General features: G+C 39.9%; 1 protein-coding gene and 1 pseudogene across 9 annotated transcripts in view; one reads left to right on the plus strand and one right to left on the minus strand.

Moving 5' to 3' along the window:
* Window positions 1-6,546: 6,546 nt before the first annotated feature.
* Window positions 6,547-12,325, minus strand: LOC139010671 (charged multivesicular body protein 3 pseudogene; annotated as a pseudogene).
* Window positions 11,776-26,548, plus strand: part of ZEB1 (zinc finger E-box binding homeobox 1) — a 298,099-nt gene continuing 283,326 nt past the window's right edge. For 6 of the 9 annotated variants that reach the window (XM_070428874.1, XM_070428892.1, XM_070428918.1 and 3 more), the window contains exon 1: window positions 11,776-11,870. In XM_070428874.1, coding sequence (XP_070284975.1) covers window positions 11,813-11,870 — 58 coding nt within the window. In that variant the 5' untranslated portion in view covers window positions 11,776-11,812. Of the gene's footprint in view, window positions 11,871-13,707; window positions 13,979-26,548 lie in introns of those variants that run through there. The other 3 variants (XM_070428935.1, XM_070428945.1, XM_070428910.1) reach the window with 3 other exon arrangements.

Below are 26,548 nucleotides of genomic sequence, written 5' to 3' on the forward strand. Positions count from 1 at the left end.
ATCTAGATCCTATTATAGTCCAGGGCTACAAAATTCTAATTCAGAATGCAACTTGTTTTGGATGGTGGATACTTATCAACTTTTTTTTTTTAAAGAAATATTTATTGTTTAAAGTATTACATATGTTCCTTTTTCCCCCCGCATTGACCTCTCCCCCTACCAAGCCTTCACCACCCTATTGTCTGTGTCTATGGGTTATGCATATACAGATATGAGTTCATTGGTTGACCTCTTCTCCCCCTCCACCATCCCCTGCTTTCCCTGAGGTTTGACAGTATCTTTGATGTTTCTATTTTTCTGGGTCTATTTTTGTTCATCAGTTTATGTTGTTCATTAGATTCCGCATGAGTGAGATCATGTGATATTTATCTTTCTCTGATTGGTTTATTTCACTTAGCATAATGCTCTCCAGGTCCAACCATGCTGTTGCAAATGGTAAGAGTTCTTTCTTTTTTATAGCTGTGTACTTGGCTGTTTCCAAATATGAGCACACAATGGAGTCAAGACAATCTCTTCAATAAATGGTGTTGGGAAAATTGGACAGATACATGAAAAAAAAGGAAATTAGATCACCAAATTACACTATACACTAAAATAAACTCAAAATGGATAAAAGACTTAAATGTAAGACATGAAACCATAAGAATCCTAGAAGAAACCATTGGCAGAAAAATCTCATACTTTTCTCATAACAATATGCTTATAGATACATCTCCTAGGATAATGGAAATTAAGGAGAAAATAAACAAATGGGACTACATCAAAATAAAGAGCTTATCTTGATTGCTATTTTTCTTCAAACTCATGTTAAAAGCAATCTTTTCTTCCTTGGCTCTCAGAACTCAGGTACACAAATACCATATGTAATGATACTAAAATATGAAGGCGAATCCTTTGGATTATATAAAAAGGGGTATCGCTTTTTCAGCATTTTTGCTTCCTGTCAGGTTAAAGTTCAAGTTATTAAGTACTCTAAGACAATTTGAACTCCTTCCATATTAGCATCTAGTTGGGATAGAATTTATTTAGCATAGAAAATATTTAAAAATACATATATATATATACACTTTCTAGATATGTTCATCACTGTAACAAGAGTTATTATTAGCCATTGTCTTATCATAAAGGAGTTTATAATAGAGCATGAGAAACAAGACACTGAACAATTGATTATGAGGTAAAGATGATAAAATCTTGGATTGGGTGGTCAAAGGTTAGGGGATAAAGGGCAGATAGGGAGGAATTGTCCATAATTCTGTTCCTGAATATTAACACTTTCTTTATCCTTTAGAATTTTGTCTTAGCACACCCCTAGATATGATTTTTTTTTATCGAGTGAGCGCAATACTATTTGACATGGGAGTTATAGTTACTAGTATGATCATGGTTTGAGAGTCCCAGTCTAGACCATATGAACTGTGTGACTGCAGCTTCTCTAAATGTTCCTACACATGAGATGGAAATAATAGCTATTAGGGCTCTAACGAAGCTCAAATAAAACCATGTGATAGTAGATTATAAGGCTCAACAAATGATACATTCTCTATTAAATTGGTGAGTGTGCATTAACATACATAGCCTTCCTTTTACTTCTTTTTTATTTTAGAATCTAAACACAGGGGATACATGATTCATCATTTTACTGTGGAAAACAGCTTTCATTCTTTATCTGGAAATGGTAGCAATCATTCTCTAGTAGATCTAAATGACTGAATTGCAAGGTCAACTGTATTGGTGACTAACTCATTTTCCCTCACCTCCAGGACCTTCTTTTCCCAAGATCAAGCGATTTTCCTGTGTAATGAACTGTATCTGCTAGGAAGTGGCCTGGAAATTAAGAGGTCCAAAGCACCTTCTAAGTCCTCATTTTCTATTTGGTTTCATGATGTCTTTTGCTGCTATTTCACTGATCTAAGTTTTCTAAGGCTATACAAAGGAGAAATGCAAAAATGAATAGAACTGCAAAACAATTTTATATATGGGGAGAAGGAACTTCAATCAATTGTGAATTGTTCAGGGGATAGTTTTCTAGCTAATGGGTTGTCAACTTTTTGCACCACATGCTTCTTTCTGGTTGATAGCCTTTTGGTCAGTTCGAGGCTGACTAGCAATTGGAAGGGGAGCAGATGCAACAAGGACATGCTTTAAAACCAATATCAACCAACAAAAGTGGATTTTAGTGGTTCGATTTATGACCATAACATATGCAAAGTCGGGAGAAAGTGAGTTCAAGAGAGGACATATAAAAGGGATCCTTGCAGTTGATTAAGAGCAAGCAAGAATTTAAACTCATAAAAATTCAAAATATTATTAGTCATTTACTAGTAAAATATCCAGTTACAAGCTTCATCAGAATCTAGATGAAACAAAATCTGTTCTTTTCCTAATAAGGGAATTTTAAATAAACAAACACACACTTATATGTTTTTTGTTATAGTAGGCACGAAATAACTTGAACAGGACTCAAGATCCAGAAGTGGAATGGTTATTAGTTTAATCCAATATGGAATTTATTATGTATTTATATATGTTCTTCATTAGTCCATTTCATTGTTTGCCTATATACATGTTCTAAAATTTAGAGCAATTCATATGTTTTCAATCAGTGTGAATAAGCTACTAATTTTCAAAAATTTTTAATCATGGGGACACAAAATCTCACATATTTCTAGTGCATATCAGGGTGGGGCAAAAGTAGATCTACAATTGTTCATATGGAAAATAACACAATAATTAATAAATAATAATACAAGAATAAACTGTTTCTCATCCTCACAACTGTAAACCTACTTTTGCTCCACCCTGTATGTAAGGTAATCTGGAGGACAGATTAGAATCCGAATGGGGAGTGCGTTAGCTTTTATGCATTAGGCTAGGGCAGTGATGGCGAACCTATGACACGCGTGTCAGAGGTGACACGCGAACTAATTTTCTTGGTTAATTTTTCTTTGTTAAATGGCATTTAAATGTATAAAATATAAAAAATATAAATCTTTGTTTTACTATGGTTGCAAATATCAAAAATATTCTATATGTGACACGGCACCAGAGTTAAGTTAGGGTTTTTCAAAATGCTGACACACCGAGCTCAAAAGGTTCGCCATCACTGGGCTAGGGTAAACATAATAGTGGGGGAAAAAACAGCAAGTATTAAAAAACATATTGAAGATTTGTTTTATATTCTTTCATTTATCATAATTTTGAGGGCCTGCCATGTACTAAGGTAGTTTCTAGGACATTGAAAAACCATTACCAGAATGTATAGGCAGAAACAATTTTATTAATTATTTTAAACATTGGAAATACTGTTTTATACTGCTGAAGTCTTAACAACAGTATCATACTACTTGTCAATATAATCTGGAAAGGCTGTTCTTCATCTGTGCTTCATTTGGATAGCCACATCTTTTATCTGTATTGCTTTTCCTTGCTGGGTTATTCCTTTAGAAATGAACATTCAAGAGAAAAAAGTTATCTTAATATTGGACACTCACTTTTTCTTTTTCGTCACAGAACACTGACATCTTGCATAATGTGGATACTCCCGACTTAAAAAAAAATTCATGGCTTACAATTGCTTTCAAAATAAGGTCCAAATTCTAAGCATCTTTATATGATTAGGTGCCTGCTTTCCTACCTCTGCAGCCTCATCTAGATTTTAGATCAATTAGGGCAGGGACCTTCATTCCACAAATAGTTATTGAATAAAATAATTACTATATAATAGACTCTGACAACTTTCTAAGTACCAGATTTCGCACATACACACATCAGAACATGAGTATATACTTGGTCAATGAATGGCATTTACATCACATTTAAATTTAGTGTTGTAATTAATGGAAGTATAATTCTTGGTTGATAATAAATATGGTGAAAAAATACATTTTATTTATATATGTGTATTACTCAGGGACCTGGCAGGAGACAGATGACACACTCAAAGGGTAAACTGAAAAGACTCTGATGAAGAGACTTGTATGTAGGCATTAAGGGAACCAATAAGGTATAAAGTACCCAAGGACTCACAACCGGAGGAAACTACTATCATTCCTAAGCCTGAAGGGATGAATGGAAAAAGCCATTTCTAAAACTTTCCAAGAACTGCAGCCAGGGGACAGGGTTGCCTTACTGGAGCCATGGCCTTAGGTAGAGGAATAAAGTTACTGTCAAAATACAGACAAGCAGGAGGGAGTATGAGGAAAGGTGAAATAAATATTCTCACTTCTCTATGTTCTTCCTCTGATCATTTGGCAATGTCTCCAAAGTGGTTGAAATCAAATAGAAACAAGAGGGTAAAGTAACCTAAGTGATGTGGTTCACAGAAATCAACCTCCCAGAGCATGGAAAGACAGAGAATGGACTTTGAAGGACAGAGAATAACCAGCATAGTATGAAAAAAGCAAAGCTTTTTAAAGTTAGAAGAATTAAAAACCCAAACAAAAAGAGAAAAGGAATTGATCCAGACAGAGCTGTGTCAAACCTGGGACAAAGAAAGATGGAGGAAAATAGTGATTAAACAGTAAAACACTAGAGGGGCACAGTGTGTGATCTATTTATTTAAGTAGAATAAAGAGAGTGAGCAAATAAATAAAAAATAAATTAAAAAAAACCAACATTTACAGGAAACTCATACAACTTAACAAAAGGAAGATAAACAACCCAGTAAAAAAAATGGGCAACGGACCTAAACAGATACTTTTCGACAGAAGACAGAAGAAGGCCAAGAGACATATGAAAACATGCTCAAAGTCACTAATCATTCCAGAGATGCAAATCAAAATGACAATGCGGTACCATCTCACACCTGTCAGAATGGCTATCATCAACAAATCAACAAATGACAAGTGCTGGTGAGGATGTGGAGAAAAAGGAACCCTCCTGCACTGTTGGTGGAAATGCAGACTGGTACAGCCACTGTGGAGAACAGTATGGAATTTCCTCAAAAAATTAAAAATGGAACTCCCATCTGACCCAGTGATCCCACTTCTAGGAAACAGAAACACCAATCAGAAAGGATATATGTACCCCTATGTTCATAGCAGCACAATTCACCATAGCTAAGATTTGGAAAGAGCCTAAGTGCCCATCAGCAGATGAGTGGATTAAAAAACAGTGGTACAGCTACACAATGGAATACCAAGCTGTGGTAAAAAAGAAGGAATTCTTACCATTTGCAACAGCATGATGGAACTGGAGAGCATTATGCTTAGTGAAATAAGCCAGTCAGAGAAAGATAAATATCACATGATCTCACTCATTTGTGGAATATAATGAACAGCATAAACTGATGAACAAAAACAGATCCAGAGACAGAGAATCATCGATCAGAATGTCAAACCTCAGAGGGAAGGTAGGGGAGGGTGGGGTTACGGGGGAGAGATCAACCAAAGGACTTGTATGCATGCATATAAGCCTAACCAATGGACACAGACAACAGGGGGGTGAGGGCACGAGATGGGGAGTAATGGGGGGATAAGGACACGTATGTAATACCTTAATCAATAAAGAAATTAAAAGTGAAATAAAATAGAGGCATGAAAGAATTAGAAGGGTCTGACACAGGGTATGTCATTTTTAGTTGTTGTTAAAGCAGAAATTAGAATCCATTTATACAGTGTTTTATAGACAAAAAAAAATGTACAGAGTCCTCAACATTCAGGCAATGAACTCTATACTCAGAAGTGTTTTGTGAGAAGACAAAATTCTTTGCACTTCCTCCAAAACGATACTTTTGAAAAATGATGCATTTATTACACCAGGTCTCAAGAATAATCTTTTGAGATCCCCAAACCTCTGCAGAGTGAAGAAAACCTCCAGAATGCAAAGCTTTCTCACAGAGGTGTAGTGCAAGAGATACATAAATGACGGCCATTTCAGAGGAGTGCATGCACATCTGACAGGCCATGAGAAGAGCTTGAGGGCCCAGCTGGGCAGCATGTAGCTGTGGAGCATGGCCTCCAGGGCCTCCTCCTTTTCTGAGGCAGCTGTCACTCCCAGAGGTTCAGACTCTGGAAGGGTGCCAGACACTTCACTAGGTCAGTGGTCGGCAAACAGTGGCTTGCGAGCCACATGTGGTTCTTTGGCCCCTTGAGTGTGGCTCTTCCACAAAATACCATGTGCGGGCGCGCACGTACAGTGCGATTGAAACTTCGTGGCCCATGCGCAGAAGTCGGTTTTCAGCCTGGGCGAGTCTATTTTGAAGAAGTGGCATTAGAAGAAGTGGGGGGTGTCGGCTGGTTGGGCGACAGGAGACGAGGTGCAGGAGGGCCGACCTCGGGATACACAAGCGTGGGGGGTGGGGTGGGGGGGGCGCGATTCATGCACTTGTTGAGGATGGGAGAGTTGGAAGGGGTCGACCTCAGCGAATGTACCTCAATCAGATTGAGGACGTTTTTAGCAAAGGCCAGCTTAGGAGTACCCTAATTAAGTTAATAATAATGTACCTACCTATATAGTTTTAAAAATTTGGCTCTCAAAAGAAATTTCAATCGTTGTACTGTTGATATTTGGCTCTGTTGACTAATGAGTTTGCCGACCACTGTACTAGGTGCTTTGCCCAAAGACCCCTGCTAAAATTTACAAACAACTTTTGTCAATTTCCATTTCTGCTGCTTCTTCCATTTTTTTCCTGGTCATCCATACATTCAAAGGTGTCCTCTAACATCTCTTCTATGATCCCAGCCTTCATCATCTCTTTGGACAGCTCCCATAGGGTGGCCTGAATTTCTGGGATCTTCACAAGACTCTGCATGACCTTCATCACTTCTGTGCTCTTCTGCAGGGAACCAGTCACTCACATGAGTTCATGTGAGCTTTGGATGCATAGAGCTTGCTTACAGCCTTTGTTGACCTAATCAACTCCTTGGCCAGGACCACACAGAGGTTCTTCTGACCCTTCTTGGCAGTATCTTTCACAGGTCATTTCATTTTTTTTTCTTTTTCTCTTTGAATATCTCTTATTTCCCTATCAACTCTCATTTCCTTTCTTACCTTCAATGACCACTCATCACCAGCTGTTTGGGTTTTTCCAAACAGCCCCATGGCTTACTGAATTTGTCGTGCCCCCTCTGGCAGGTCATGGGCAGCTGGGCATCCATCTGGTTGGGGCCAATGAGAGAAAAGCAGGGTGTGTCTTATTACCAACTTTTTATGTGAATTTACACTGAAAAATATATACATATTTTGTTAATTCTCACCCAAGGATATTTTTTCCATTGATTTTTAGAAAGAGTGGAAGGGCTGAAGAGGGGATAAGGGGGAGGGGGAGAGAGAGAGAAACATCAATGTGAAAGAGACACATCAACTGGATCAAACCTGCAACCCAGGTACGTGCGCTTGATCGGGAATCGAACCCGCGACTCTTCGGTGCAAGGGTGGACATTTTAACCACTGAGCAACACTAGCCAGGGCCACTCAACATATTTTAAATACATATACTCCAAGGATTGAATAGTGGCGGTAATTGTAACTGCAGATCTGTGGAATATAGAAGGTCAGGACTGTAGGTCAAACTGTAGGTCAGCAGACATACCCTGTAAGAGAACCAGTCAGCTGCTAAAAGAAATTAAAATGCCATAAAAAATAAATATATGGAGACAAAAGGGGGAAAACAGTAGAAACCATACATCAGACTTCTGATATCATGATAACTAACTAAAAATACATTCAAATTCAAAATATGCATGTTGCTCTCTCTCTAGTACAAATTACCTACCTATAGCTGTTTAGTATAGAAAATATGTTCTTCATGTTCATAGAGGATATCAATATTAGCAACTATAATATATCTTCTGTGGAAGTGGCCTTTTAAAGTAATCTTTTATTGTGATTTTATGGAAAAGATTCATTTTACTTTTTGGATGTTCATTAACATCCTTCAAACCTCTATGTATATACTTACATTTCTTTATATTAGACAAGTTCCTGAAATATTGTACCCAAAATAAGAAGCTCCATTTCACTCACATATTAAAAATAGAAGACTTCATCCACAGAGAGGGAAATACCATTTTGTGGTACAATAAATAATAAAATCACATGAAGGTCTAGGGAAAAACGTTTGTCCCTATTATTCCTTCCTGGGAGGCTTTATTCATAGGTCCTAAAGAAAACTGTCGATTCTGCATCACCCTGTAGTCATGTTTCCATCCTGACTCAGTCATTGTAGAATTTGGTGGAACTTCAGGCAGTAAAATGAGCATTGCTCTGATGTGAACCACATACCCAGAGTCACTATTGAGCCAAGGACTGAGGAGCAACTTTAGGGGATTCTAAATTCTGTACTCTGATGGTTTCAAATTTATTATTTTTCCTTCAAATGTTTAATATTATAATCATATAAACACATTTAATTAAATTAACATAATTAATATTTTATCCTTCCATGAAAATAATCAATTTTTTATTCTGATGATGACTGTAGAAATATGTTATACTTCTCAAATGTGTTCAGGAACTTAGGTACATGGAAATCATAGGCTCCATGTGGAAAATCATGAGATACCTATATTTTAAGTTTAAAATAATTTTATGTCAAATTTTGCACTCACTTATACATGAATATAATATGGAAAGCAAACAGTAGGTGCAAAAGATTCATGAAAAAAGTATAGAAAAGAAATCAATATTGAAAAAATTCTGCCCATTTTTACATTTTTTCCTATACATTTAAAATTTTTCAGCAGAATTCCTCTTTCAGTATATATTCCCACTGCTCACTAGAAGCAGTGTTAACATTTTTTGACCTAAAAATAGCATATATTGAATATATATTGTATGATGAACTAAAATTATTAAAAACCAACAATACAGAATACATGTTAAAATCTTACTATCCCCATATTTGATTTAAATAAACCTGCATTTTAGTAAATGTATTCCTTTTCTAAATTTATTCTAAAGACTTTTTCCAATTCTTTAATTATAATTGAGGCAAGAACCATCACACATGCATCAGTTTTAAAGCAGCGATTTATCCTGATATTTACTTTTGTTTGTTTCCTTTCCAGTCTAGATTTGAATAATTTTGGGAACATTTACACTAAATAAAATATAGTAATCAAATGTTCAATTTATAATATACATAATTATTGCAGGATTTTACAAAATTGAAATTTTGTATTAGAAGAATTGGGATACCAATATTTCCTGTGCATATTTAAAAATATGAGTGAGAAGAGTTAATCATTTGGGGAAAATGATTATGGGAAACTAAAATTAAGAGCATTGTCTCAAAATAAAACAGGATATAAATGACAGTAAATGACTTTTACATCCGTTTTTTCAACAGTTCCTAAGAACTAATGTGAAGGTAGATAAACAATCCTTACTTTAGCTAAGAACAGATTCAGAAAAAGTCAACAATATTAATTTATTTAGGAAATACTGAGTACCTACTACTTGACCAGGCACTCTGCTAGGTGCTGAGGGCATAGACATAAACAAGCACGAAAAAAAAAAAGGTATCTTTCCTCATGGAGTTAAATACATCTGGCCCAAGCTAACTAAACCAGTAAGCACTAAAGGGAGAAAATGATTTCTATTAATTTGTCCCTTCACTTTGTCTCTGATTTCAAGATGAGGATGAACAATGAAGGAAACTTAGGAGGGAGGTACAGGACAGACATTTCATAAAGAACAAATAGTATGTGTGATATTTCCTAAATTTAAGAATAATTAAGATGTGTGTCAAAGTTACAGAGCATTTTTTTTTTCCTTTTGGATTGGAAAGTAGGAATTAGGGTAGGAAATTTACCACTTGAACTGAGCAAAGCATGGACTTAGTTCTGGTTCTGACACACACAAGTTCAGTTAACAATGTGTTGAGGAAAGCAAGAACTGCCTGTACTTAAAATGATCATCAACACCCCTAACCGGTTTGGCTCAGTGGATAGAGTGCCGGCCTGCAGACTGAAGGGTCCCAGGTTTGATTCTGGTCAAGGGCATGTACCCTGGTTGCGGGCACATCCCCAGTAGGGGGTGTGCAGGAGGCAGCTGATCGATGTTTCTCTCTCATCGATGTTTCTAACTCTCTATTCCTCTCTGTAAAAAGTCAATTAAAATATATTTTTAAAAAATGATCATCAAGAATAATAATTCTAGTTTTGGCATTGAAGGTGAGAGTTAATACACAGACATACTGGATAGCAAAGCATATTTATAATCCCATTGCACAAACCAATAAATAATGTATTCACTTCTCAAAATGCCAATGTAAACGTGGGAGATAAAATTTTCACCTATATTCAGGATTAGACTTTCTAATTTTAAATTATGGACTTCAGCTGTAAATTTATTTCAGTTGAAAGGTTTGAAGAGATTATTAATGAATCTTCTATAATTCTGGAGGGTGTTTAAAATATTATTTTAACATAATAAAGAATCCTGCCATAGGTATGACAAAAATTGCAGGCATAAATTTGTTGAGCACCTACTATGTGACAGCACTCTGCTGGGAAACTATGTTATTTCTAATCATCTGTATGTCACCTTTCGGTTTTCTCGATTTCTCTACCAATAATTCTTGTATTGTTAACTTACAACTATATTATTTGAAATGCAGCTCAGCTCATTTATTCCATATGGTCCCCAAAACATTTCCCCATTGTAGAGGAGGGAAAAGCCAACTACTACTGACTGCTTAAGAGGACTTCCCTTGGTATTTGTGGTGTTATCTATATGGCCTTTCAGAAAGCCCCCAAACTCGTACCAAGTCAGGGACTTGAGATAAAATCAGCAATCTGTCTCAAAGACCACATTTTTCAGTCGTGCTTCTTGCATTAAGGACCTATACAGCAATAACTGCCCATTTAGGTGGTAAATCGTGGCCTGTTTTCTCCTAAACTCTGAATCTTGATGCCCATGAACCCCAGCTCCTGAGACTAAGGGGAAAGCTGGGAGGAGCTCAGAAAGCAGGTCAGGCGGGCGGGGCAGGCCCAGGCGCAGCAGGTGAGCCTGCCGCGGAGGAGGAAGTGAGACAGAAACGGCGTGGGCATTGCTCATGCCGCTTCACCGCCAAGGTGGCTTTCAGGCGGAACTTCTAGTCTCTCTTTCGATCCAGCTGAACTCCCATCTAATTGAAGTCACTTCCCATCCTGTTCGCTGGGGGGAAAACCATGCGTCCGTGTGGGAAGAGAGGAGAGTGGGGTCAGGTAGCCTCTCTGGTGACTCGTCGTCAGAGGCCAAGCTTCCCAAATTAGTTCCTCGCGGGTTCCTCCAACCTGCGTTTCCCCTAATCCGGGAACTCCCGGGTGCCCCGAGCAGGACCCGCTCCGGAACCCCAGGGGCGCAGAGCGTCGGAACGCTGCGTGGGAGCAGGGCCCAAACTTGAGGAAGAGGGAGGACAGGTTGCTCAGGTTACTCTGAGGGCACAGGGTCCCGAGAATTAGCCAGACCCATATAAGTGCCCCAGGACGCGCGGCGGGTGTGGCCAGTCCGACGAAGAAAGCCGCGGAGCCTCCTACTTGACCTTTCTCACGCCGACAGCCTGCGCTCTCTGACCCCATCCCCACAGTTTCCTAGTGTCCCTCTCCCCGACCCCGTGACAACTGAGGGAAAACTTTCCCTCGCCCCTCAATTCAAACTCGGCTGTTTCCACGGTGGCCGCAAACCGTCCTCTCCCTAGCAACAAGGTTCCGGCCGTAGAGCGAGCGGCGCTAGGTGTAAGGAAGGTGATGTCGTAAAGCCCTGAGTGTCGTAAACCAGGTGCGGTGGGGAGGGGTGGAGGCAGAGGGGGAGGGGGAGGGGGAAGGGGGAAGGGGGAGGGAGGGGGAGGAGGTGACTCGAGCATTTAGACTCAAGCGAGAGGATCATGGCGGATGGCCCCAGGTGTAAGCGCAGAAAGCAGGCGAACCCGCGACGCAATAACGGTGAGTAGCGGAGGGGACCGGGGAGCGGCGGAGTCAGGGGGAGTCGGGCAGCCGGGGCGTCCCGAGGGTGAGGGGGGCGAGTCGGGCTGGGGGCGGCCGGGGCAGGGACGGGGAAAGTGGAGTGGGAAAGTAGAAAGTAGTGCTCTCTGCCCCCCTCAGCTGCCGGAGCCGCGCCGCGGCCGCTCGCTCTCCCTGAACCGTTATGTCTCTTACCTGGTCTCTCTCCGCCTAGCGGCTCCTGCCGCCGCTGCCGCCTCCCTGGACCGTTAGCCGCCGCCTCCGCATCCCCGGCTCTGGGCAGGCGGCCGGGACGCGGCGTTCACTTTTCTGGTCTCGGGTGGAGCGGCTGTTGCTTCTTTTCGCACTTTTCCCCACTCTTCTGCCTCTCGCGCTTCCCTGCCCCCCGCCCCCTCCTCAGCCCCCCTCGCTGTATTTTCCCTGGGCGTGGAGGCTCCCTGGAGCTGGGAACTAACTTGTGCCGGCCCTGACCCTGCAAAGTGGCGTTTGCGCGCCGCGGCCCCGGCCCGCACTGGAGCTCGGGCTCCGAGGCTCGGCCGGCGGTGGGACGCGGCAGCCCGGCTGCGTGTCGTCCGTGCGCGCGTGTGCGCGGGCGCCGGCGGGGCGCGCCGCGGGCGGACGGGGCTCGGCGGGCGGCGGTAAAGTTAGGACCTGCCGGCGCGCTCGCGGAGTGGGGATTAGCGGCGGAGGCGCAGGTCCTTAAACGCCCCTCCTCTCCCGCCCGGCGACCACGGCGAGCCCCGCTAGTGAGGTCCACGTCCTGTGGGGCGCTGGTGGGGCGACGGGGGCGGCAGCGGGCGCCTGCCTGCGGCGGGGGGCGATCTGTGGATGGCGGCGAGTGGGGCAGCGGTGTGTTTGTCGAGTTACCTGGTTAGAGACTGGGAAGCACCACAGGCAGAGCTTCCCGGGGAAGACTCTCCGCGGTGGGATGGGGCCCTCCGCGAACGCCTCTCTTGTTCTCTTTCGGTTTTTGGGGAAGTTGTTACCTGGGCCAGACGCTCCGAGTGCTGAAGCCAGATAATGGAGCTTGGATGGCGCTCACGGTCTCGGGTGGAAGGGGATGGGGGAGGGGGCGGGCGGACAGACGGACGCGCGGGTCGTCTGCTCGCGCTGCAACTGCAGTGTTTATTGATTTGTGCTGGGGAAATACACAACCCTGGGTCTGGCGAGAGAGTTTAAAATAAATAAATAAATAAATAAATCAGACAGAGAGCAAGACCCGAACATGTGGTTGTTGCACAGTTGCTTTTTCCAGTTTGGAGAGACGTTGTAAGTTGATTGTATTTCTGCTTATCTCGGGGGCGATTCTGTGCTTTCTCTCCCTCTTGTTCAGCAGCGAAATGTCTGCTGATTGTTATTGTCTGGACAGTTCCTGTGGCGAGAGGGGCGATACTTGTCCGCCCGGGGGCGGCGTGAGCGCGTGGAGAGGCCCCCGCCCGCTGGCCGGGTACCTGTTTGTATAATAATGGGCGGCTACGGCCCTGCTGCCGGCTGCGGCCCAGGCTATATAAGGAATTACACGTACATTTAGGGCCGAGGGGCTCTTCTGGGTTCCTACGTTATTTTTAAAATTAGTTTTTAAGAATAGGGAAATACACGCGCCTATATTGGGATCACACTATTTTCCAAAAAACGAGGAAATACGTGTATAAGGAAACACTCTCGCGCTCCCCCCTCCTGCCCCACCCCCGCGCCTGGGCTCCCTTTCTCCCTCCCCTCTCGGATGCGAAACGCGAGGTTTTGTAACCTTTCCAGGCAATTTTAGATTTTGTGTGGGATTTCCTGTCTAGGAGCAGATACGAAGATTTTTTAGCCGTTCCAAGACGTTTCCTTCCAATCGTAAACATATTTTTAATATATTTGAGCCTATATTAAAACCACCGCTTTCAAATAATTTTAGTTATTCAAATAAACATTTTTTAAAAGCGTCTATCAGCTATGCTTGATAACTAATATTTTGTATCTTCGTTTTGGAGAGATGACTTGTTACAGCAAAGAGCGGAACATAGGCTATTGCAATTTTAATTTCCTGTTTTAGCGTCAAATAGTGTGTTCTATATTGAGCTGTTGCTGCTGTGGCTTTATGAAAGGTAAGTTGGTTCGGAAAGGGCTGTTCGCTTTTTATCTTATGTAAAATGTTCATCGCCATAGAAAGGGGTTTTTCTTGTTGCTGACGACATGTGTATGACATGTGAGACTGAACCACCCAGCGTCTGTGCAGCTGCTGTAAACATGTTTACCTGAACAGGAAAGAATGGATTTTTCTCCCAAGGAGTCTGTGATATGAATATGATGACCCATAAGGCATATCAACAGATGACTTAAGGGGGGAAAGCTATTTTGAAAGGTACTTGAAATCAACAGGAAAAAGGAGGTTCTCCGTTGCTGCAGCAAATGGCAACTTGTGCAGGTAGAAAAAAAGATGGTGTTTAGTTTTCTCCTGCATGTATGTCAGCCCCCTCCTGTCTGCTACTTTCATTCTCAAGGGACGGATTTATTACCACGCTTGCTGTCAGTGTTTTTCCTTTGTGTTTAATATTAGAAAAACAGATTTGGGGGCTGTTTAGCACAAAATGTCTTGTCTGCAGTATGCATTATTCTGAGAAAACAAAAGGTGTTTAAGATAGCACTGCACTACTATAGGTATCTTCCATTTTCATCACTTTTGGTTCTGTCCTTGTATTTCTTTTTGTTCTTAAATACATCTCATCTATTGCTGATGATTGTCACCATGCTATTTGATTAAGTCTTAAAATTTGCAAATTGAAAATGAAGTTATATGCTATTGTATGTTGAAACCTCAGGGTAGGTGCTGGTTATTTCTTAACAACGCAATCATATTTAAGTTGCAATTGTTTATTGGAGAGGATTGCTTGGAAAGATGTGAACTCTTAACTCTTTTTAAATGAAGAAATAAATGCTGTATCTAGTGGCAGGTAGTCATAGAGATACTTTATACTGTTATTTATATACAAATTTTGTTTATTTTAAAATAAGGTATGCATATTTAACTGGTGATGAGCTTCAAGTAAAATATTTTAATTTCCTTTCTAGAATATTTTCAGAGTAGAATATTAATAGGGGAATCAAGTAATATAATCTGACAGGGGTAAACCAATTAAGCAAGGTGTGGCCAAAGCATCAAACCTTATGTAGTAACTTTATGGTAATGATGTTAAAGAAGCAGGATTAGAATTACTTAAATCTATTTTTATCATTTATAATGTAATGTTTTGTGTGTTGTAATTTAAAAACCCGTCTTCTCAATTTTTACTTCTATTTTCTGTGTGATTTTCTTATATATGTATTTATTTTGGAGAAACGTATTCTGGCTACTAACAACCACATGCTGATTAATTCACCTTAGATGGAATAGCAGGTACATATCTTTCTGTCATTTGCACCACTTGCTGTCTTTGGAAACCACCAGTAGAGGATGCTAACAAAAATGTTTATTGGTGTAGTAGTACCATAAGTCTGTTTATCTCCTGTTGAATAAGACCTCTATGTTGATAGGGATTTTTCATGTAATTCTGAGTCTGTTATTTCAACCAGCCGTGGGTAAATTAGGCATAAGCATTTTTCTAATCTACTGAGACTAGAAAGAGGTAGTAATGTTTTAAATTGAAAATTTTTTAAATTTGAGCTTTTTAAATCCTGAAATTGAGATTGCTCTTAATTTAGTCTCACTCTAGACCAGTCATATTACTGCTTTTAAAATGTGTTTTATGTTATTATGTTTGGAGAAGACCGTGTAATGATTGGCCCATATTTATCTTGCATATTTACTATATTTTTAACCATTTTTATTCATAGTAAGAACCCTGAAAAAAAGATTTTTAGGCACTAAAAGATATTAATGGTAGGTATGGTAAGAAAAATGCAATTAATTGATTGATAATACTGTATAATTATTTTCCCATAACTTAGATATACTTAAAGTATGCATGGGTTGGCAGACAACTACTAATGAAGGTCTTAAGCAGCAGTCACTCAGATGTTAGTGATATTTAGATTATATCTTTTCCTTCCCCTTTTATTAATCAAAATCAGATAGTGTATACATAATTTTAAATTTACCAATTGTAAATTAAGGAATATAAGTTTTTTAAGAGGATTTAAATGCAATGGATAAAGTCTAATGTTTGTTAATTATTGTATGCTTGTATTAAAAGGATTCTTTAAAACAATGTATATTAATATAACTTTCACATATAAATAATTGCACAAGACTTCATGAATTTAGTTATATCTTTTTGGTTTGTGTTCTTAAATATAGTTTTACATTTCCTGACATATTTCTTGATTTTGGTGGTCTCCTAATTCCTAGAGCTCAGAGTGACTAGGTGTGATTCACTTTTTTTAATGAACTGAGGAACTTGACCACAAAAACATGACATATACATAGTTGTAGCATGGAGCAAAACTAAAAGTACCTTATAAAGTGAAAGGTTCAATTATTTATTAGTATGACCATTTATAAAAGCATATGAAATATTTGATTAGTACTTTATTTTGTTTCTCTAGTATCCAGTATTTTTGAAAAAGCCATACCTGTGTTTGCAATTTTAGTCACTTTGAAGCATGTGGTGAAAAAATTATATCAATTTGGGAATATTTTAAAAACATTAGCATAATTATTTCTCATAGTTGTGTTATTCTACCCATTTTTGCTTTCTCCTGTATAAATCACTTCTAAGTATGTGATTAGAGCCAGATATAAACACAGATGCACTATCATGTGGAATTATATTGTTAGCTACTTTTAACTATCTGTATTGAATTGCAGTAAAGAAAAAAATCATACAAATGTTGGAAAAAGATATGCATTAGTGTGCAGAAGTGCAACGAGAGATTAGAGGACTTGATGAAATTGTAGAAATAGTACTTAGGATTGAAAAGTTTCCTTAAACATTTTTTAAAAATTGATTTCAGAGAGGAAGTGAGAAGAAGATAGAAACATCAATGCTGAGAGAGAATCATTGATTGGCTGCCTCCTGCACACCCCTTACTGGGGGGTGAGCCCACAACCCTGGCATGTGCCCTGACCTGGAATTTAACTCTGACTTCTTGGTTCATAGTTTGATCCTCAACTACTGAGCCACACCAGTCAGGCTGAAAAGGTTTCTTACTCTTTGTGGCTTGATCACTAATTTATGGGGAAATATATGTTCATTTTTAATAGAGACATAAACTAAAATAAAAATTTAGTGTTGAAAGAAAAATTTTTAAAATTTTAAAATAGAAAAGTTTCCTGATTAGGAAATATAATAAAATTTCTTTTAAAAATATTAGGCTACATGTTATATATACTACCTGCTAAAATAATTATGAAACTGCTAAAAGAAAATTAATGGATATACGTATAGTAAAAAGTTTTGTAGTAACCCAAGTTAAAAGTAAAGGTGATCTATTATATAGGTGCTGCTATAGGAAAATACCTTTCCTTTGGATAGGACAGTATTTTGAGAATTGTATTTCTAAAAGGGAATATTTTTAGGACATGAATGTTCTAAAAGTTTTTGGTATGGTGAGAGCATGTCTACATTTTAACCTTGATGGAGGTGGGTTATGCTTTTGTTAGCTTAAGAAACTGGGTTGCTTTAAAATATGGCAATATACAATACTACTTAAATAACAAAACACTATCTGATAAGTAATATCTGCAGAGAAAAAAGTAACATTTTGAGTATATCATTTAGGTGTAGATTAATTGAAAAATTCCAAAAGGGAAGAGCAAAAAGAGCCAAGTTTAAGTCTATATACTTGTATTATAGCTATGAAACATTATCAGATTCTTGATTTTTCACCCTTTAAGAAGTTATTTTTCTCTCACTTATTTCTTCAGTCATCTTCCTATTATTTAATACATATTCTCTGCATTCATAGAGATAACATTTATATGTCCATATACACATTTATCCTCGTAATCAACTTTATATATTTACTGAAACTTAACATGTGGAGTTTCAGGTTAAACTATGGCTTTTGGAAGATGATCTTATAGTATGGCAATCTGGGAAAACCTTTATCATCTCTCTTGCAGTAAGAAATACATCTGTGCTAGAATTATTAGTAACAGATGTTTTATGGCCTTTCAATTCTCACTCCCCCCATACCTTCCCTCAGTCATATTTAAAATTAAATGTGAATGGAAGATAAACATGGGAATGATGTCAGTTTTTTATGTCTATTGTTTTATTCTAAGAAAATCCTCTATTTTCTCTTTTAAAATATTCGAATTTCAAACTTTTAGGTATTTTAAATATTCTAATTTCAGTTTTTTAGCTATTTTAAGTGCTCTGATTTGAATTTTCTTTTTATAAATTATGACACCACTATTCTTAGGTATTTCATTACCATTCATGTGCACTAACCTACAATATACCGTATTCTAATTTCCCCTTTTCTTAAGGTCTTTATATTCATTTAACCCACAATTCTAATTGAATGTTGTTGTTTTTTGTTAAATACCAAGTGTGATTAATTTGTTAATTTAAAAAATCACCATTCTTTTGGAATATTACATCTTTTAATACAGAAGAGACCTTTAGAGATTATTTTTTTCTGAAAACTGATAGAGATAAGCTGAAATGTACTACCTTCAAGTAGAAACTAGGTAAGACACTTTAACATATGTTTTGAGAAGGGGTAAGAGTGACATGTAAAATCTTTTACGAAGTAAATGTCTGAATCTGGGCTCAAGTTAACCACCTGACTCTGCCTTAGATACTTGAAAAGGTTGTGAAAATTACTGTATCTGTTTAATGTTTTCACCTTTCTATCCTAAAAAAGTAAGTTGCTCTTTGATCCTATTGCTACATAACTTTTCTAAATATCTTAATATGCTTTTTGTTTTTACTTTTGGGAGTGGATATGGGGGAGATGGGGATAGTTGAAGGATAGAGGATATAATTTAATATGGATAAATATGAAACAGAAAATAAATGAAATAATCTTGGAGGTGGAGAGGTTTGGGATAATCATACAAATCCATTTTTGCAGATAAGCAAACACATTCAAAGAGGTAAAAGGACTTTGCCAAGTTTCGATTACTAGTAGCTTGGACTAGTTACAGCTTTTCAGATTCATAGCTCAATATCAGACCACTTGGAGCATACTTACCTATGATAGTGACTACCAAGACTAGATGCCATGAATTTTCAAATTTATCATAGTTAAAATCAAAATGTATTCTGCAGAATGCTCAATCATCTCAGAAAAAGGGATTTGTAATAATTTGCATAAATCTGTAAATGTAATAGTTGATGTGACTATACCACTTAAAACATTTTTGAGGAAGATAGTTTACTATTACTTAGAAGCATATTCTCATTATTTGGATTTTAATTCTTTCTCTTCATTTCCAATCTCAACTTCTATCCTTCCAAACCCTCACTTGTACACAATCTAATGTGTTTTTGTATATGTACTTGTTTCTATCTTTATAAAATTATGTGTGTTTTGCATCTACATAACTGCTGTTTTGCTCTGTATTTTACTTTCTTCATTCAGCATGTTTGAGGTCTGTTCATGTTGCTGTATGTACATGGGAATACATTGCTTCTAACTGTACAGTATTTCATGGTTCGCATCTATCACAAATTACTTATCAGTTCCCCTAATGATGGATGCCCAGGTTGTCTCCAACTCTTGGGTACAAATAATTCTGTAATAATTCCTACATGTTGCTAATAGCTGTGGAAAAATTCCTCTGGGGACATATATCCAGGCATGTTATTGCTGAGTTATAGGTTAGTCTCATATTGAATATCACTAAATTTTGCCAGATTATTTCTAAAAATGGCTACACGAATTTTTACTTTTACCAACAATGTATTTTCTTACAGTTTTGCCAGTTTGGGGTATTGTACAACATCCTACATTTGGCTAATTTGACGGTTGTTAAATGGTATCTCATGGTTGCCTTCATATATGTTTCTCTGTTTGCCAGGGAGGTTGATCATTTCTTCATATCCTTGCTAGCCATTTGGGTCTCTCTTTCCATGTTTGGACTAGTCATATCCTTTGTACTTCTTTTTAGTTGGTTCTCCACTTCATGTTGATTTCCCAGAGTGCCTTGTGGATTTGAGAGAATAATCCCATGTTTTAGACATGGCAAATATTTTCCCAGTGTCATTCATCTGTTGATTTGACTATGGTACAAGAATCCTTAATTGTGATGTATTTAAATTAACAAATTTTGACTTTTGGTTAGCAAGAAGACTTTACTAATCCATAAATTGTAAATATATTATTCTAATAGTTTTGTAGTTTTACCTCTTATATTTAGGTCTTTAATACATCATGGGCTCACCTTTTGAATTAAGCAATTCTTTCTCAAGAGGAGAAAACATGGTGGTTAAGAGTTTGGATTGGTCTTGTAATTTACTAGCTGAGTCACTTTTACCAAGTTTCTTAGTCTCCTAATGCTTGGATTTCCCCATATGTAAAATAGGGATGATAATCTCAGAGTTGGGAAGATTAAATGAGACATGTGAAGCACTCTGCCTAGTTCATGTTTTAAGCATTCGATAAATGTTTAAATTTTACTTACATCATTAGATTAAGTTGTTTTAAATAGTTTGTATCAGTTGATACTGAATTTCTTACCCTCTTGCTTAATATTAATTCTGTCACCTAAAAGGACGTTGTAAAATTTATTCATTGTTCCTATAGCTTTGATTTTAAACTGCTTAGTTGTTCTAGTCCAAAGGACAAAGCTGTTTGTTAAATCAGTAATAGAATAGTAATATACATCTTAATGCTATTTATGATATATGTCTCCTTTTTCAAAAAATATTTATATTGATTTTAGAGAGATAGGAAGGGAGATAGAGAGAGAAACAGAAACATCGATCGGTTGCCTCCCATACAAACCCGACCATGGATCAAACCCACAACCTGGGTACGTGCCTTGACTGGGAATCAAACCAGAGACCTTTAGGTGTACAGGGCAATGCACAACCAGCTGAGCCAGAGCTCATTTACCTCCTTTTAAGGACATTATATTGAGAGGCCTCACCATATTTCTTTTATGTCTAATACTAGGGTCCCTCGACCTGGCCTGCGCCCTCTCACAATCTGGGACCCCTTGGGGGATGTCAGACTGCTGGTTTCGGCCTTATCTCCATAGGCCAGGCCGAGGGACCCCACTGGTGCATGAATAGATTGACAAGAACTTCAAGGATAATGTCTTAGTGTTATTCTGTTGCATAAAACAAAGAACTCAAGCCCAAGGAAGTTAAACATAATCTATATCTTCTATCTACACTAATAAAAGAGAAACATGGTAATTAGCGTACGACCGCTACCCTTTTCATTGGCTAATCAGTGAGTATATGCAAATTAACTGTCAGCCAAGATGGCGGCCGGCAGCCAGGCAGCTGGAAGCAAACATGAGGCTTGCTCCAGTGACTGCGGACTCCAACGTTCCCCGCCTGCCTTGCTGGCCTCTGAGCTGGCAGTTTGAAACATTCTAACAAATATAGAAGCTAAACAAACGGCCAGGATCTCAGAGCTGAAGTTATACATTGTTTCGATTATAAACGCAAACAAACCAGCGGAAGCCTCAGAGCTAGAGCCAGAGCTAAAGCTGGCCCAGAATAAAAAAAGAAAAAAAGGAGTGGTTGGGAGCTTCAGTCAAAACCGCCAGCCTGAAAGCAGCCCTCAGCCCCTCACCCAGACTGGCCAGGCACCCCAGTGGGGACCCCCACCCTGAAGGGTGTGTGACCAGCTGCAAACAGCCATCATCCCCTCATCCAGGCTGGCCAGGCACCCCAGTGGGGACCCCCACCTTGATCCAGGACGCCCTTTAGGTCAAACCAGCCAGCCCCCAGGCCTCTATCCTATATAGTAAAAGGGTAATATGCCTCCCAGCACCGGGATCAGCAGAGCCGCGAGGCCTCCTGGCACAGGATGAGCGTGACAGAGGGCAGCGCCCAAACCCCCTGATCGCCCTGCGGCTCCGTGTGTGACAGGGGGCGGAGCCACAACCTCCCTATCCGCCCTGCTCTGTTCGTGACAGGGGAAGGCGCCCCAACCCCCTGATCAGCCCTGCTCTGTGCCTGATAGGGGGGAGCTCCCCAATCCCCTGATTGCCCTGTGGCTCTGTGTGTGACAGGGTGCGGCACACCAACCCCTGATCGGCCCTGCTCTGTGTGACAGGGTACGGTGCCCCAACCCCCCACTCCCCACGGGCCCTGCTCTGTGTGTGACAGGGTAGAGCCATAACCTCTCCATCGGCCCTGCCCTGAGTGTGACATGGCGGCGCCCCAACCCCCTGATTGGCCCTGCTCTGTGGGTGATAGAGGGTGGCGCCCCAAACCCCTCCACGGGCCTTGCTCTGTGTGTGACAGGGTAGAGCCATAACCTCCCCATTGGCCCTGCCCTGAGTGTGACAGGGTGCAGCACCCCAACCCCCTGATCCGCCCTGCTCTGTGTGCGACAGGGGGGAGCTCCCCAACCCCCTGATCGACCCTGCTCTGTGCATGACAGGGTACGGAGCCCCAACCCCCCTGATGGGCCCTGCTCTGTGAGTGACAGGGTGCAGCGCCCCAACCCCCTGATTGGCCCTGCTCTGTGCGTGATGGGGTGGCGCTGCAACCTCCCCATCGACCCTGCCTTGAGTGTGACAGGGGGCGGTGCCCCAACCCCCCAATCGGCCCTACCCTGAGCGTGACTGAGGGTGGCATTGCAACCTCCCGATCCGCCCTGCTCTGTGCATGATGGGGTGGCACCCCAACTCCCCAATCAGCCCTGCTCTGAGCCTGACCAGGGGCTGCACATAGGGATTGGGCCTGCCCTCTGCCACCCGGGAGCAGGCCTAAGCCAGCAGGTCGTTATCTTCCGAGGGGTCCCAGACTGCGCGAAGGCACAGGCCGGGCTGGGGGACCCCCCCCCCCCCCCAGTGCACAAATTTTTGTGCACCGGGCCTCTTGTATATATATAAAAGCCTAAGCGACCATTCCACCGTTTGTGCACCAGTGGGGTCCCTCAGCCTGGCCTGCAGGGATCGGGCCAAAACTGGCAGTCCAACATCCCCTGAGGGGTCCTGAGTTGCAAGAGGGCACAGCCAGGCCGAGGGACCCCACCAGTGCACAGATCCAGTTTCAGCCTGATCCCCACAGGCCAGGCCGAGGGACTGGGCCTCTATAATAATAAAAGTGTAATATGCTAATTAGACTGAACTACCTTCCAGACGACCTTCTGGATGACCTTCTGGATGACCACGCTATAACACCCACTGGTGCCAGGCCAGCCAAGGTGGGTGTGATGCTATTGGTCGGGGGCCCGGCCATTGCCCCATGATTGCCCACAGAGGGAGGCCCAGACTGGCGGGCTTGGTGGTTGGGTGGGGCCTCCCTCTGTGAGGGAAGCCCAGGTCCTCCGTACCAGAAGGAAGCCGGTGCTGGCAGCGGGGGGAAGGGAGGCCCACTCTTGCACAAATTTGGTGCATTGGGCCTCTAGTATTCTATATTTGAATAGCCTAAGACAGAGGTTCTCAACCTGTGGGTCGCAACCCCTTTGGCGGTCGAACAACCCTTTCACAGGGGTCACCTAAGCCCATCCTGCATATCAGATATTTACATTAGGATTCATAACAGTAACAAAATTACAGTTATGAAGTAGCAACGAAAATAATTTTATGGTTGGGTCACAACATGAGGAACTGTATTTAAAGGGCCAGAAGGTTGAGAGCCATTGGCCTAAGAAGTGTGGAGTCCATGGCTTCTCATACACTCATTTGGTTTGGAATATATTTAAGACCATGGTTGTCTTACTATGTCCTTGTGGTATAGATCAGGGCAATCCTAAGGCAGAAGTTAAAGTTGTACCCTGTTTGGTGTGTGTGTGTGTGTGTGTGTGTGTGTGTTTTATTAAACTTCCTTGAGGTAAAATTTATATACACCATTATGCATGTATATTTTGATAAGTTTTAACATACACTGTGTAAGTACCACCACATTCAAGATACAGAACATTTTCATCATCCCCCCAAATTCCCTCAATCAGTCCTCTCCACCTCTGGCCCAAGCAACTACTGATCTGTTTTTTTACTACTAAAGATTGGGTTTACTGTTTTTAGGGTTTTATATAAATGTAATCATAAAGTAGGTACTCTTTTGCCTGCTTTCTTTTTGCACAGCATAATATTTTTGAGATTCATCCATGTTATTGCATATATTAGTAGCACATTGCTTTTGTATCACTGAGTAGTATTCCATTGCATGAATATATCATAATTTGTTATCCATTCACTTACAATGGACTTACTGTTTGGGTTTGTGGTTCTTTGCTATAGAATACAGCTTTTATGAGCAGTCACATGTAAATTTTTTGTTTTGAAATATACTTTCTTTCTTTTGGATAAATACCCAAGAATAAGACTATTGAGTCATAATAAATGTATGCTTAACTGTGTAAGAAACTGCTAAACTGGTTTCTAAAGTACTTACAAGGCACTCTGGGAAACCAGTACAAACTGGTTTGTAAAGTACTTCATATTTCTACCAGCAATGCTTGAAAGCTCTACTTGCTCCAATCCTTGCAAACATTTGTCCATATTTTTAATTTTAGCTATTCCAGAAGGTATGTGGTTACATCCTTTTGTTTTTAACTTAGATTTTTTGGTTCTAATGATGTTTGACTATCTTTGATGTACTTATAGGCCATTTATATAGTTTCTTTTGTAAAATGACTGTTGCAATCATGTGTCTCATTTTAATTGGGTTGCTTATCTTTTTATTATTGAATTATGAGTTTTTTTAATATATTCTAGATCCAAGTTATTTTTTGGATATAGGTATTTAAAATATTTTTTCCCTTTCTGTGGCTCATCTAATTTTCTTAATAGTATCTTTGAAATGAAAAAGTTACAAATTTTGATGAAGTCCAACTTATGATTTTATTTATGTCCTTGATGCATTTTTAATTCATGTAGACATACTTCAGTAAACTAAAGTTTCAGCGAAAGATGCCCAAAGGGAGTGGCCATAGTTAAGTAGAATGTAAATGTTATCTTCATAGTCTCTTATTTCCTCCATGGTTTTAATTACTTGAGCACTGTACCAATTCTTTTTAAAATTCTATAGCTTTTATCTTTACATGGAAAATTTCTTTAGATCTCCCAAATTTTTTAGTTATTAAGGGACATAACTATATTCTTTTGGTTAATGAAAATTTTTTTAACCATTTCTAAGTTTCTTGCATAAGGGTCCCACTCTGCTGTTCACCTGAAACTGCAGTGCAAAGGTCTCCAGTTATCTCCAAATCTCATGAACCTTTCTTATTTCTCAATCTTATCTTATTTGACTTCCCTGTATTTGATATTGTTGATTCTGCTGAAAAGTTTTGCTTCCATATTATTACTCTTTTCTTGTTTTCTCATCTGCTCCCATTCTTCTCTCTTAGAGCTTTTTCTTTGGTATTACCTAGGGCTGCTTCTCTTCTCACAGGATATTCTCTAAGTCTGACCCAATTCAACTCTTAGTTTTAGCTGTCACCTGTATGCTAATGTTTTCAAGAGCTTGATTTTTATTTGGAGTTCAGATCTAGACTGAGCTCCAAATACAGTTGTCTGTGCACCTTCTCTACCTATATGTCTGTCTTGCAGGATTCTCAAACTTCATATGTCCAAAGTTGAATTAATTTCTTTGATCTCCCACTTGGTCTTGCTTTCCTTTTGCATTCACTATCTTGTTAGTGCCACCACCAATGATTTATGCTCCTAAGTTAAAATCTAAAGTTAACTTTCCCTCTCATCATTAAATCTGTCATTTCTGCCTTCTGAATATCTCTCAACTAAGTCTTTCCCTCTCCATTTTTATTTTTGTTGCTTTAGGATCCTCCTTTTTCACCCAAATTCGTATACTAGACTATTATTTCTCCCCACTTTTCTCTGTCATGTAGGCTGCTGCCAAAATTACCTTTGTAAAAAAAAAAAGTCTGATTTAAATATTCTCCCATTTAAATCCTTTCTTGGTTCTTTATGAACTTACTGGACAACACTTAGATCCTTAGCATGACAAACATGCCCTGATTTATGATCCCATTCCTGCTGCTACTTCCATCTATTTGCTGACCACCTTCCACCTCTTCCCTATTTACCCATAGATTCCTGCATTTATGAGCTTTTGCCTCCAGGCCTTTGAATGTATTTTTGTCCCCTATTACTGAAATATGCTTTCTTTTTCACCATGTTTCCAGCATGTTTTGAAAGGTGAACAGGAATTCATCTTAGGTATATCTTCCTCCAAAATGCTTTCTCTAATCTCTTTTCCATTTGCCCTAGAAAGTTAGCTGTCTTCTGTTATACCTGTGAATCTGTCTTTTATACTTGTAGTAGAGGCCCGGTGCACGAAATTCATGCATGGTAGGGTCCCTAGGTCTGGCCAGCGATCAGGGCCGATCAGGACCTTCTGGCTGCCGGCCGGGGCCTCTTCTCCCAGGCTGCCAGCTGCCGGCCGGGGCCTTCCTTCCTTCCGCACCACCCCCTGGCAATCAGCACACATCATATCGAGTGGTTGAACTCCCAAGGGACAATTTGCATATATATATATATATATATGTTACTGTACTTATTCTATTATATTATGATTTGTTCATATGTTATTTTCCCTACCCCACTGTGGTTTCATTTAGAATGGAGACTGTCTTAC

The sequence above is a fragment of the Myotis yumanensis genome, unplaced genomic scaffold (genome assembly GCF_028538775.1).
Source record: "Myotis yumanensis isolate MYYU_CA2020_CCGP unplaced genomic scaffold, mMyoYum1.0.hap1 SCAF_1, whole genome shotgun sequence".
NCBI classification, from domain to species: domain Eukaryota; kingdom Metazoa; phylum Chordata; class Mammalia; order Chiroptera; family Vespertilionidae; genus Myotis; species Myotis yumanensis.